General features: G+C 42.4%; 1 protein-coding gene across 1 annotated transcript; it reads right to left on the bottom strand.

Annotated features, from left to right (window-relative positions):
• Nucleotides 1-10,019: 10,019 nt before the first annotated feature.
• ASCL4 (achaete-scute family bHLH transcription factor 4) lies at nucleotides 10,020-13,285 on the bottom strand. The gene has a single exon (XM_031462824.2). The coding sequence runs from the start codon at nucleotides 12,720-12,722 to the stop codon at nucleotides 12,213-12,215; it is 510 nt and encodes a 169-aa protein (XP_031318684.1). The 5' UTR covers nucleotides 12,723-13,285; the 3' UTR covers nucleotides 10,020-12,212.
• Between the last annotated feature and the right edge of the window lie 376 nt (nucleotides 13,286-13,661).

The raw sequence follows: 13,661 nt of genomic DNA, 5'->3' as shown, positions 1-13,661 counted from the left end.
TATAATATGTTGTTTATATTTTGTGCTTAATATTTTAAAACTTAGGACAGTTAGTATTTTCACTTGATTCACTTTGGACAGTGTTGTTGTTTTCTGATTTTCCTCCCTGATTGCTTTCAGAGACGTGCCTAAAAAATATTCTTTCCTACAACTTATCCCTCAACTTACAGTAAAACCCCCTCATTGGAGTATCTTCTAAATGCTATTTGGAAGGCTGGAGAAAAGGAAACTTCCTCTGAAAGATGTATGATATAAAATAGCATAGCATGTCTTTACTAAGAGCACTTAGTAACATTAATATTTTTGATGGTAGAATTTGGCCTGCGGCCATACCACCCTGAACGTGCCCGATGTCATCTGATGGTAGAGTTTGAAAGTTATCCGTAAGTTAAGAATCTTAATACAACAATTATATTGCTTAAGCGTTTACATTGGACCAATGACCATTGTGCTCAGGTGACTTAAGGATGCATGTTACCTATGAACACTGGGACGCTGGTGAAAGATGAGAAGCAGGGTTCTGGCAGGTGCTGCTAGATTCCCTAGAGATGAGGCAACAGTGAGCATCTGTGTGGGCTCCTCCTTATCAGGGCTTCCCCAGTGATAAGTCATTTGAAACCAGTTCATAGCATAGTCCCCTCCAAAAACCAACTGATGTCAGTGCAAGAAATGCTGCAGATCATCTTAAATACATATGTTACATTTGATTGGATGTTTTGAAAGTTACTCTTAGGGGAGGGGAGAAGGGAGTAGGTGAGGAAGAAAAACAGAAAGGAATGGTTTGTGCAATGGTGTCTCTGTTTTGTAAGCTTCTCTTAAATGTGGCATTTCTGTCAAACTTGGCCCTGTTAATGACCATAGAAGGTAGTGGTTAATATTTTGAGTTCAAAAAGAATAATACAAACATTGTTTTCTTTCTTCTAAAGATGTTATTTTTCCATTTGAGGCAAAAAGCCACTTAAAAATGAATGTTCAAGTGAAGCTAAAGTAAGCAGCTGTTTCTACTCCTGTGAGTAAAAGTACCCCATGCCTGTGCACATGGATGCAGCTGGAAAGCCCTTTGATAAGACACTGTCTGGTTCTTCCAGGCATGAAAATGAGTCTTACTACTGTGCACATCTTGGTCCCTTTTTCAGGCTTCTACAGTCAGTAGGTTTATCATTAATATTTTTAAAAGCACTGACATTCACACCTTGATGATGGGCTGTATCATTCCTGTCATCAGCATATGGTTGGGGAAACCAATTCAAGAGACAAACAAAATAAAAATACTCACTAATTTTCTAATTTTGTGAATATTTCCTGGAGCAACAAGGAACTGAAGACTTAAATATTGAATAAAATCTTGCAGATCTTAAGATGCTCCCATTTTGATCTTCATATAACCTTTGAAAATTTAACCACAAGATAACATTTTTTTAGCTTTTCCAATTTTTTTCGCTTAAGATGCCTTTTTCCCTCATCTTCATTAGAGTTTCTTTCTCCTATTTCTGAAAATCACTTGTAAGTATCATCTATATTGCTGAAACATTCACAACTCTCTGTACCTGATATTCCAATACACAACTCGCACAATTCGTTCTGTCCTTATTTCATACCTATATCCTTAGTTTTGCATCTGCTCCATTGCTTGAATATATGGAATTTTCATGTTGTCCAGACAATATGATTTGTGTCTGTCTGGATCAGCTGAGTATGAAGATGCTGTTAATTATTAATTAAGCACCTTGGAGTATACCAAGTTGTTACAGTAGATTCTGATCTTTAAAAGCTTTTGCTCTAAAACTGATAACTGAAACACCAATGATCCAAGGAAAAGATATTATAAGGGGGACATACCACAGAGAATTGAGTGGTGACTGAACTTGTACTTTGCTGATAGATATAAAGTGAATGAATGAAATGCCAAGCATGTAGTAGGTGCTTAATACATTAAAAATCACCATTCTTGCTTTGCAGTTTATCCAACATTTTTACATATGGTTTTAGTCCTTAGTAAATGAGGGAGGGAGGGAGGATTATGTGAGTTGTTCACTGAAATTTAATGAGGTTGGCAAGATAGGTATTATCGCCTCATTACAATTTAGAATATAGCCTCAAAGGTCTGGCAGATTGCCCAAGGACTAAGCCAGGCATAGAGAACCAAGCGCTTTGATGCCCAAGTTTAATGCTGTTTTCTTGATGTCACACTGCCTCATTTAGCCATCTTGTGCTGCTTTTTTCTGTTCAGCCCAAGAACCAGCCAAGACCAGTCTAGAACTTTTCATTTGGAATACTCACAGAAATTTCTTTTAAACGGGACTAGTCATCTTGCTTGGCCTTGCTGAGGCAGATCGGAGATCTTGACCACCAGTAAGGATTCTGTGAAGAACTGTAAAGACTTTACTCTGCTTGATGAATGTGTGTAAAACAGGTTTCTCCTTTTGCCTTGTGTCCTAGTCCACAAATCAGTAAATGACAGGTAGCCCTCAAAACACTGAGCATCTCCAGGGACCCCAGGAACCTATAATCATTTACCCCACTTTAGAGTGTTAGCTTGAGAAAGACTTCTGGAGTTTGCCTCACCTCCGTTGCTATGTGTTTCTTTCCCAGAATGGGAGAAAACCTGTGTATAATCAGGCACCAAGGCACTTGCCCAAGTTCTGGGGGAAGAAGACCCCTTGAAGAATATATGTTATAGGGAAAAGACACTGAATCCCAGCCCATCTTTGTGCATAGTCACCCTACTTCAGAGAGGTGTCTGTAGCCTAAGCCTCTGCTTCCTCAGCTCCCATCCCATCCTTGATTCTTAATCCCGGCTGAGTCCTTACCACTCGAAGGAAACTCCTCACCAGCATCACCAGTTACCTTGTAGTTGCTAATTAGGTGGACCAATTTTAGTTTTTATTTGCCTTCTGTAGTATTTGATACTATTAATCATTCTCAGAACACTTCCTGAAAACATTTTAATTGGGCCACATCCTGGCCCTCTTCTCACTGTGTGCATTCTTCATGACTCATTGTCACCCACTCCCATGGCTTATCACCCATGGCTGGTGACCCCACGTTCACCTGACCAACCCACATCTATTGGACAGCTCCACCTAAAGTTCCCATAAACATCTCAGAATCAACATGTAAATTCAATTCATTATTCTTCCTTCTTTAAAAATCTGTTCCCACTCTCAGGGAAGACACTACTACTGGCCAATCACCTAAGCTAGAAATTAGTGTCTTTTTTTATTTCCTCCTCTCTCACCTTCAACCAAGTCTTGTCAATTCTAAATCTTGGATATTGCTAAAATACTTCACTCTCTTCATTTCAGTGCTTACATCACTTACCTGTTCAGATCCTTAGCTGCCATTTCTCAGACTTTGCATTAGCTGATAGTCTGCCCTGCGTAAATCCTCTTTTTCTGGCAGTAGAACCCATGTTTCTTGGAGAACCATCCGATCTCCATTCTCTTTTGTGTGGTTTGGGTGGACTGACGCCACTCAGACCTGGATACTCAGCATCACTGCCTCCACCCCAAGCCTCCAGCCCCAGGAACTGGTTGAGGAATTAGCACATGATCCAGTTAGAATAAAAGCTAATCCTGGGAGCTTTTCTGTTTCCCAAGAGCAAGGTGCCTTCTTCCTCTGGTGTTGATAAGAAGATAAGATGTAGGCCTGGGCCTGTTGACAGCCATCTTGCCACATAAGCAAACTTGTCTGAGAAATGGAACTCACATAAAGGGAAGCAGAGCTGAAGGGTAGAAAAAGCAGGAGTCCCTGTGATGTTAAGATTTGAACTGGACTTATCTGTGCCCAAAAGGATACCTTTGGACTTCCCAGTTACATGAGGGGGGGAAAATTACATCTTTGTGCTTAGGTCATTTTGATTTGAATTTTCTTAAGACCATAAGATTCCTGGCTGGCACAGTGATAAGATGATGGAGGGACGTGGAAAGAGAGGAGTCAACTGAATCCACACTTTTTGCACCTGGGGCATGGAAAGGATAGCTAAACAGAAGTGCTAAGGAAAACTTAGCGATTTTGAAAACTTCAACGATTTTGAAAGGGTCATGAGCTTGGAATTAGACACTTTGAATTAAGGTGCTGCAGGCCATTGAAGAGGCAACTTGAAGATGCATTGCAGGAGTGCAGAAGAGAGACTCTAAATGGATCATTAGATTTCAGAGAAAATGAGAGTTTTCCGGGCTCAGACTCTGAAGGATCTAGCACCAGAGCATGGGAATCCTCCATAATAATCTTAATAGCTAGCATTTATTGAGCATTTCCTATAAGCTGGAAATTGTTTTAGGACGGAAGTAATAGAGATAGCAAGAAGGCTAAAGCCCCTCCAAGGTACCCAGTAATAAGGAACCTGAAAAGTGGCAAATCTGAAAGAACCGCTAGGCATTTCTTGAAGTGTTAGTCATGGTCCTTAAACTTTCAGAGGGCAGGGACCTTCTTTGAGAATCTGATAAAAGCTAGGCTAGATTCTCTGCAGAAAAATGTACAATTACACAAAAGTCTCACGGGGTTTACTGAGATCATTCTTGATAAATCACAAGGATGTGTGTGCGAGAGAGAAAGAACATCTTCTTGTGCCAGAAAAATAATGAAATGCTCAATGAATGATGGGGGTGGGACATGTAAAAGGAACCAGCTTGAAGGGACTTCCCCACCCCCAATCAAGTTGGAGACAATCTGAGCACTTAGGAACAATATCAAAAATGATATTGATGGGTTACAAACTACTGAATGAGTCCATACTAATAAAAATAAGTGAATAATGAATTGAGGAAGGGAAAGCTCTTCCTTATGGGAGAATGCCAATTAATAAATATGGAAGGACCAAGGGAAATAAGAGAATCCATATTTGGCAACCACTGTGGAGGCGACTGTTGCAGGTGAGAGCTGTCAATGAATATGGAGGCAAGTTGGTTGAAGTTTGATGAAGAAAAGGATATTGGCATAATATCAGAATACCTCACTCTCCTTCAGATACTAATCAGTCACAGAGGCTAAAATGGTGAATTTAAGGTAGAGAAACCTGGCGACACCAGCATAACTGATCAAGGTTAACGTGGCCAGTGGTGGGACAATTTGCATCTCCTGGTGTGAGGTAGAGAGGAACACAGCACCGTCTCTGAGATGTTCCTGTCGAGAACGCATGGCCTGAGTCTGGTCATGCGCAAACACCAAAAGGACCCAGGTTGACAGTCATCGTACAGTGTGAAGGCCTGTACACTTAAAACTGTCAAGGAAATGAAAGACAGGGAAAGGCTGACAAAGTGTTCCAGACTGAAGGAGTGTGAAAAGACACAATAACTAAAGGTAATGTATATTCCTGGATAGGATCCTGGGCCGAAAAGGAAAAACTGACATTGCTGGGACAGTTGGTGAAACTTGAATAGAATCTGTAAATTGGCCAGCAGTTGGTTTCTTGATTTGGTGGCTGTTCAGGGTAGTGTCCTTGTGTGGTATTGTGATTTATAATAACAGGTATAAATTTGGTCTTCACCCCTGGCTTCTGGCCCAGAGCTCCTAAATGCTTGGAATTTCCTAAGTGATGAGAGCGATAAAGGTGCCTCATTATTCATAACAAGCCTCTTTCAGCCACATCAGAGTTTATATTAGTGAGGTGATTTTTGGAAAGCCCCTGAGGAGGGGTCCCTTGTTGCCAGGGGAGCCAACCAGTGATTAGAGGGTTGGAACTTTCAGCCCCAACCCTGGACCTCCAGGGAAAGGAGAGGGGCTGGAAATTGACTTCAGTCACCGATGACCAATTTTTTAATCAATTATGGCTATGTAAAGACGCCTCCATAAAAACCCAAAAGGGGTTCAGAGAGCTTCCAGGTTGGTGAGCATCCATGTGCTGACAGGGTGGCAGTCTCCAAACTCCGTAACAACAGAAGCTTCTGTGTTTAGAACCTTTCTGACCTCTCCCCTGCCTGTATGATAGGTTACTTAACCTCTCTAAGCTTCAGTTCCTCATCTTTAAAATGGATGTGATATAGGGGGTGGAGGTATAGCGTAATTGGTAGAGTGCATACTGAGCATGCTCGAGGTACTTGGTTCAATTCCCAGTACCTCCATTTGAAAAAGGAAAAAAAAAAAAGAAAGTGAAAAAAAAAAGGAAGTGATATGTAATACATACTTCATAGGATGTTTGTGAAGATCAGATGAGAATAATACATATAAGGGCTAGCCTGCTGCTGATAGGCCCTCAGGAAATGTCTGCTGGTGGAGAATTTCTGTCATTAGAGGTCTTTTAAAATGAGAAGATACGCTTCTGCCCTGCATGGTTTAATCCTTCATTTCACTAAAACCCCTGGGGTTGAACCAGGTCATTTCCCAAGGCCCTTTCTTGTCCTATGACTCCAAGATAAGATTCCTTCTTCAGGGATGTTTCCACTTCAGGGAAATGAGAAATGTCTTCAGGAGTGGTCCCCTCAAGGTTTGCTCTGCAGGCAAAAACCAGTTTGGAGAGTTTCATTGTCTGGATGCACTTCCTTCTGCCACATCTGCGGTTTCATTTAAGCCATGATTAATGACAGTGAGTAACCCAACGTGAAAAGGACGCTGACACGTTTTCACCAAAGGACGCAGCTAAATAGCTACGAAAGGATTAAAAACCGATCTCACCACCCAGAGAGCCTGCGCGTAGAACACATACACAACTCAGCCATGATAATCAAAGAGCTGGGGATAGTTCTGTTGTTTCATGGACCAATAAGGAAAATATAAAGTAACTCTAGGCTCTCTGCCCTCTCCCAGCAGCCTGTCTGCCAACGTGGAGATGAAAGGGCTGGTGATGGCTGATAGAGGAGGGCCAAGAAGGGGTAGAGTCTGCCTTTTCAGTGATCACTCTGCAGAGAAAGATTCTGCTTATCCACATCTCCATCAGAAGTGTCATTCCCAGGGCAAAGGGTAGGATTGTTGTCCATTTGGGGAGAAAACAATGATAACTTTGGGAGCTTGAAGAAAACCTTTGTCTAGAGAGAAACAGCTCAGAAACCTTTTGAAATACACCATCTGACCCTCAGTTGGCTTGGCTGTAGCTGGGTAGTGCTGACTCATCCTGTGAAATGCTTTCCCCAGCCTGATGAGACCTTGCTCTCAAATTCACTTAAGGCTTAATAGCACCTGGAGTTAGGAGGATGAGAGTTAATGTTCAAGTGTCCTGAGTTAATGTTATGTTACCCACAGGTCAAAAATGGTTAGGCCAGAGGAACAGACCCCATCTCTCCAGATCCAGATAACGGAAGGGCATCTCAATTCTACTCGCCTCCAAACCTTGTTCTATTTCCCTAGGTTGTTTTATTCGTCTTCCTGTCTCTAGAAAAAATTCCACAAAGGGAAGAAAATAAAATGCTGTTTTCTTCTTTCTTTCCAGCTCTTAACCTACTGCAAATCTACTTTATCCTGGTTGCTGTGTTAAAACTATTCTATATGAGAAGAGTATTTTTTTTTTAGCCCCAGAAACCACAGGGGGAAAAAGGATATTAATAAATAGATGCTTAATAGGTTATTTGCTGCCAGACTCTTGGGCAAGGGGTGTTGTGTATATTATCATTACCTCATATAATAAACACTGGCAAACTTCGAGAGCTACTTACAGTCATGAAACTGTAAAATATGAAATAAATATGAATGTCATTAAATTTTTGTGTCATCACAGAGGACTTAGTGCAACTTTTTGCCCAAGTCATTAAGAACTGTTAACTCAATGCTTCTGAAACCAGATGGTACCTAAGGAACACTGTTAAACCAACACAGTTGTACTTTTCATACAACCCTCTTTTCATTTTCATTGCCATTGTCTGCAAATGGCAGACCCTGCTCTATCTTTTTCAGTGACATAAACACCCACCTCAGTCTTAGTTGGTTACCTTCCAACCTGCTGCCCTCCCAGTTCTTTAATCTCTCCAATTCCTAGGATCTTTACCTCCACTTGACTTCACACTCCTTGAGGCCTTGTCATCCACTAGAGCCGCTTCACCTGTGAGACCTCAGGCTCAGCACTGCCTTTGATATCCCATCTTCTCAGTCTGGTGTCCCTTTATATCATCCCATCTCTCCTCTATTCACTGTGAGGCATCTTGAAAGGGCAGTCTTCATCCTCTGCTTTCTCATCCCATCCCTTTTATGCTCTTATAAAGGTCTCTAGTGGTCTTTTAATGGTTAAATCCAATGGATCCTTATCGCACTTAAACTCCCTGCTGACATCTCTGATTCACATAATGCTGTTAACCACTCCCTTCTTATAAAATGATATCTGCATTTAATTGCCATGCTTTCACACCAGTCTGGTTCTTCCAACTTCTCAGTCCTCTTCAAAGACATTTCTTCTGCCACTCCTTCAGCATAGGCCTGCCCCAGCTCTCTTCTCTTGTTGTCATCAGTATTCTCTGGGAGATCTCATCTACTGCCTCTACTACTTACATGTGTCTGCCTCTCAATCTACAGCTGTCCTTGGCTTCCCTCTGGACTGTGCCATCAGCATTTCAAATGCTTATGGACAGGAGTAGCCTGTTGCTATTTTTAAAGCAAGCATCTCCAGAAAGACTGGTACCCTGTGAATCAGCTTCTCTCTCTGCTTCCCGATTTCAGTTGATGGGAACTCACTAGAGTTGTCTCTAACTTCTCCTTCTTCCTTATCCCCAACCCCATCCTCTCAGTGTCCAGAACCTATCAATGCTACTCCCACACCATCTCCCAGTCCATTACTTCCTTCCCATTGCCACTGCCACTGCCTTAGTTTAAGTCCTTACTTCCTCTTTCTTAATGATTGCAATACCCTGTTGGTCTGCTGCTTCAAGTGGCCAGACCATTCCAGTTTTACCTGCCCAATGCTGCATCCCCTAGAGCCTTTCCTCCTACTCCCCTCCTCACTTAACGCTAGAACAAGTCCCTCCTTTCTGTATATCCTCCTAGTATTTTTTATTTTGGACCCCAGCTATAACACACCTTTTGTCCTCATACTGAGGTGAAATCGGTCCATTTTCCCTCCAGACTGTAAGATTCTTCAAAAAATTATGAACGTTGCCTTTCTTAAAAATTAAGCATTGTAATAGCAACTAGGATTCAAAAAGAGTAAGCTGCAACTCTGGGACTGGACCTTTCTAGTGGGAAAAAATGATACAGACGCATTGAGCCACTGCTGCGCTGTGTGGCAGGAAGTGGGCAGGCCTTACCAACATTTGTTTCCTCTAGTTGAGGACTTTGCACATGTGAGAAGAATGACATTTTCTAGCTGGAAGGCCTGAAAGATCATGCAATCTAATCTTCACATGTCCTAGGTTAGGGAACTGAGGTCACTGAAGTTAGGGACTTACCCAAGGTCACCAGGTAGATGAGAGGTCAAGCTGTAGGGCACACTCTCCCACAGCTCCTTCTTTATACCCTCAGGGTAGAGGTAGGGTGTCAGAGTTATTAATCATTGTCATGAACCACAAGGAATATTCTAAAAGCAATACAGTGTAATCAATGGATATGTCTGAGTTGAGTGTCCAAAAAACCAGGAGAGATCTTGAAGGACATGTAAATCTTTCTCCATTAATGAATTCATTATTTCCATAAAACTCTCCTCATTTCGTTGCTTCTACATAACTTCTTGGTAATTAATTTTGTTCTTCCCTAAGTCAGATTGTTCTATGGTTAATTAAGTGTTCAATCACAGGAAAAGAGAAGCCTGAATATTTTAAAAGTTCTCATTCCTGGATTGGGGCTCCTCCTGTAAGCCATCAGGAAAGTTCCAGGAAAACTGCTTGATTTTTTTTCTCTAAAAAAAATTACATGATTGGGTTGGGATTTTATTGATTTTTTTCCAAAAGATTTCTTAAAATCATTGCCTTATTCTCAATAGAGCTTTAAACAAAACCACATTAAAAGTCTCTCAAGGCACTTTATCCAGAATAAAGTTCTCTTTTAAAACTGCCTTTGTCCTCTCTTTATAAACCACCCATGTCAGCAGAGTACATTATATTTATTCACACATTTTATACACATATTTCAAAGAAGTAAATGAAGAAAAGGTCATTTTCTCCTGCTTTAAAAAGAAACCACATAGTCTGTATAGACTAAACAAAATACATTCTTTTATTCTTATTATTCCTGCTTCAGAAAAGAGAATGTCAAGTTGACTGCCCTTTGGCTGGAGCAGAATAAAGGAGTGGAGAGTGTTACTACCACCTATTGAAGACCCCTGAAAAAAAGTCTCTCAAGATTCCCCAATTAACAATTTGGTCATTTAGCCTCTCCTCCAACTCAGCCAGGAAGGTAATGTTTCCCCATTTTTTTTTTCCTAATTAGTAAATATACGTCACTTACACTTGCTTCACTGAAACCCCCATTTGGAATAACAACCTGCCTGGAGAACAAAATGGAGTTTTGTGAGGATGTAACTACCTAATGAGTAAGAGAAAATAGCTGTTACATCTTGCTTATTCAAACCACAAGGCTCTGCCTGCTTCTTAAGAAAAAGTAGTTTGGTGGTGAATCGTTCATTGCGCAGCATTTAACTGAGCATCCAGAAACAAAAGAACCCCAGTGTATTCATCATTATAAATATTGGCAGTTAATACATTTTAACAGTACTTTTTCCAAACAGTAACACTACAAACAATCATCGGATTGTATCTTGCAGATTACCCAAGCCTTTCAACTACACTTCTGTGAAATAGTATGGACGAGGGCGAGGAACCTGAGTTGCAGAGAGGTTAAGTAGCATTTGCTGTCACCTAGCTAGCAAATGACAGAGCAAGGGAGAGCATGGTCAGGGAGAAAGCAGCCTGGGCTTTGGGGTCAGGCTGACTTAGGACTGGATTTCAGCTCAGCTAATCCTATCAACACTAACCTGGGCAAGGGACCTTTCTGAGTCTCTGTTTTTTGTTTTTAGCCATAAAATATGTATAATACCTCACAGATTAATGAGAATTAAATAGGACAAAATGTGTAAAGCACACAACAAAACTTCTGGCACATCAAAAATGTTCATTAGCTTCCCTGGGTTGACACATCTGTAGAAGGGGAGTAATAAAACCTACCTCAGTGTAGGGGTTAAGTGAAATAATACCTGGAACCGGCTCTCACCATTGTAACTTTTCTCTCCTTGTCCTTTTCCCAGCACCCCTACACCCTCTCACCCCATACCAAAGCGTCTCCGTGGAAAGGGAAATTCAGCACATTAGGAAGCAACTTTAGAGAGAGGAAGCTTATCTTCACATGTCAACAAGCATTTGACTTATCTACTGAATTTATAATTGTTTCTCAGGGAAAAAAATGACCAGAATTAAGTATTAAAAAAAAAAACTACCAAAGTCATTAGACAAGTTCAGTATATACCTGGAAGGCCTCAAGGTGATAAAAGTTTGAGAATGTACCAACCTCAATCCCTCCCATTCGACCATGCAAGCGTTTCCTTTTTTTTTTTTTCTTTTTTAAGGTCACATTTAACAAAATGTTACATGAAGTGAGAACAAGGGGGTATGCAAAGAAAAGGAAAATGAAAAAACAACGGACAGAACTCAGAGGAATAAGTTTTCGTACAAATCTTGAGTTTTCTTCCAAAAAAGGTCACTGACACTAACATGTTATTATCTGCTAAATGCTATGAAGTTTCCAAATGACCACTTTTTGATAAACGAGGATCTTTCAAATATGAACTGTCTTCTCTAGCACTGCCATTCCGACACTCAGCAGCACAGGCTGGTCCAGCAACGCGCTCTGGCAAATGTGTTCTCAAGTGTCAGCTTGGAGTCACCTTCATCCAAAGCACGGTGTCTATCAAATTCCTCAATTCCCAAAGGAAGGATGCAGGAAAACGTTCCTCTCATTTTAAGGGCTGTCGTTTATTTAGTTTGGGTAATTCTTTGTTTAAGGTTGTATTTATTTTAGTATTTACGTCCTTAATTTACCCACCCCGCTGACTGTGGCAAATTCCTGTTGTTTTCACCCTTTGAGGCGTTCAGAATCTGGTACAGTTTGTATTTGAGAAGAAGGAAGTTTCTCTTTAATAAGCGCCTTTAAGTCACAGGCACATAACCAGTAAGGGGGGTGAGGTGGGAGGTGGAAACAACCAGAATGTCAAAATCTTTTTTTCCCCTCTAAGGCACTCATTTCTTTTTCTTAAGATTTAGTTCTGGAGGTAAAAAACCAGATTACAAATGTAAACCACCTCCGGAGAGAACCTTAGACCCGACCGAAAAGGCGCGCGGCGCAGCGAGGGGCGGGCCGGGCGCTCATTAGCTGCTCGCCTCCTCGGGCTCGCTGCTGGGCGAGGGCGCCGACGAGGCCTTGGACTCGCCGTCGCTGTTGCATTCGGCCCTGCACGGGGGACTGGCGCCCTCCTGCCCCTGCGCGTGGCCCTCCAGCAGCTCCTGGAGATGCTTGATGTAGCCGATGGCGGCGCGGAGCGTCTCCACTTTGCTGAGGCGCTTGGCGGCCAACTCTCGGGGCAGGTGGTCTCGGAGGCGCGCGTACCCCTCGTTAACGCAGCGCACGCGCTGCCGCTCGCGCTCGTTGCGCTTGCGGAGAAAGGCGGGCTCGAAGGCACCGTCCAGAGACAGGGGCAGGTAGGGCCGTCTTGGGGCGCAGCCACCCGGCGCCCTCTCCCAGCACGCGGTGTCCAGGCGCAAGGAGATCCTGAACGGATCCCGCAGAGGGAGGCGGGGCAGGGACCCCGGCACGGCCAGGGGCACTGGGCGCAGGTGGTACGGCAAGGTCAGTAATCCGGCCTGTTTACGTTTCTCCATCACTTGCCAAAAAGCAAACAGATCTTTGCAGAGATGACCCTCTCAGCAGATGAGACTGAAAATCTTCAAAGCAAAGATGCTGGTCCATTCAGACTGCCCGACGCAGCTGGTCTGTTTTTGGAGAAGTTTCTGAGCCCGGAAGCTAGGTTCCAGAACAGGCTTCAAGGAAACGTTGCATGATTTCCTAACTTCATTGCTCTCTTCGATCTCTTTATAAAGATCTAGGCGGAGGTGATAGGCAAAGATTTAGGACCCCCAACCCCAATCCACAGTTCAAACCTGTCTTCCCTTCTGATATTCTTATTTCAAAAGATAACAAAAGGGGTTTCTCTGCTCGGTGCCCTAGCCTGGAAACGTGAGAGCACACCAAAAACAGAGTAATCTTCCAAAACCACCAAACCTTTTCAATTACTATAATCCACAGCTCTGGGTCTTCAAGAGCATATGAATCTTCAAGGTTTCAGAAGAGCTCCTCCCAGGAACCAGCAGATCTCCTGGCGGCTGAGCGAAAGTTTATCAGAGGCTTTCTCCTTGAAAATCAAGACTTGACTGCCCTTTGTGGTTTCCGGCGTCCAGGGCTAATGGAAAGAGCTTTTAGACTGTTTGCAAACTTACACTTGCTCTTTCATTTCTGGGGAGGTGGAGAGAAGACCTCATCAAAGGGAAGACTGCTCCCTTGTGGTTATAAAATGTGTCAAGGAAGACCCTAGGGAAGGCTTGAGGGTTTTCTTCTCCAAAACCAAACCTTTTTAAAACCCAAGTAGACATTTTTTGAAAGGAACAGGAAACAAAGTATACTTTAGCAACGAATATAAGGATCTGCATATTATTATGTTGAATGCAGGGCGCGTGATGTATTTGTGCTACTTTTTAAGAGCACATCAAAAGACTGAGCAGTAACAAACTTTCAGCCAGAGTAATTTCTCACAGTGCTTACTG

This window comes from Camelus dromedarius, chromosome 11, assembly GCF_036321535.1.
Source record: "Camelus dromedarius isolate mCamDro1 chromosome 11, mCamDro1.pat, whole genome shotgun sequence".
Classification (NCBI taxonomy): domain Eukaryota; kingdom Metazoa; phylum Chordata; class Mammalia; order Artiodactyla; family Camelidae; genus Camelus; species Camelus dromedarius.
The sequence above is the reverse complement of the archived record's forward strand: the minus strand, read 5'-3'. Positions and strand labels throughout refer to the sequence as shown.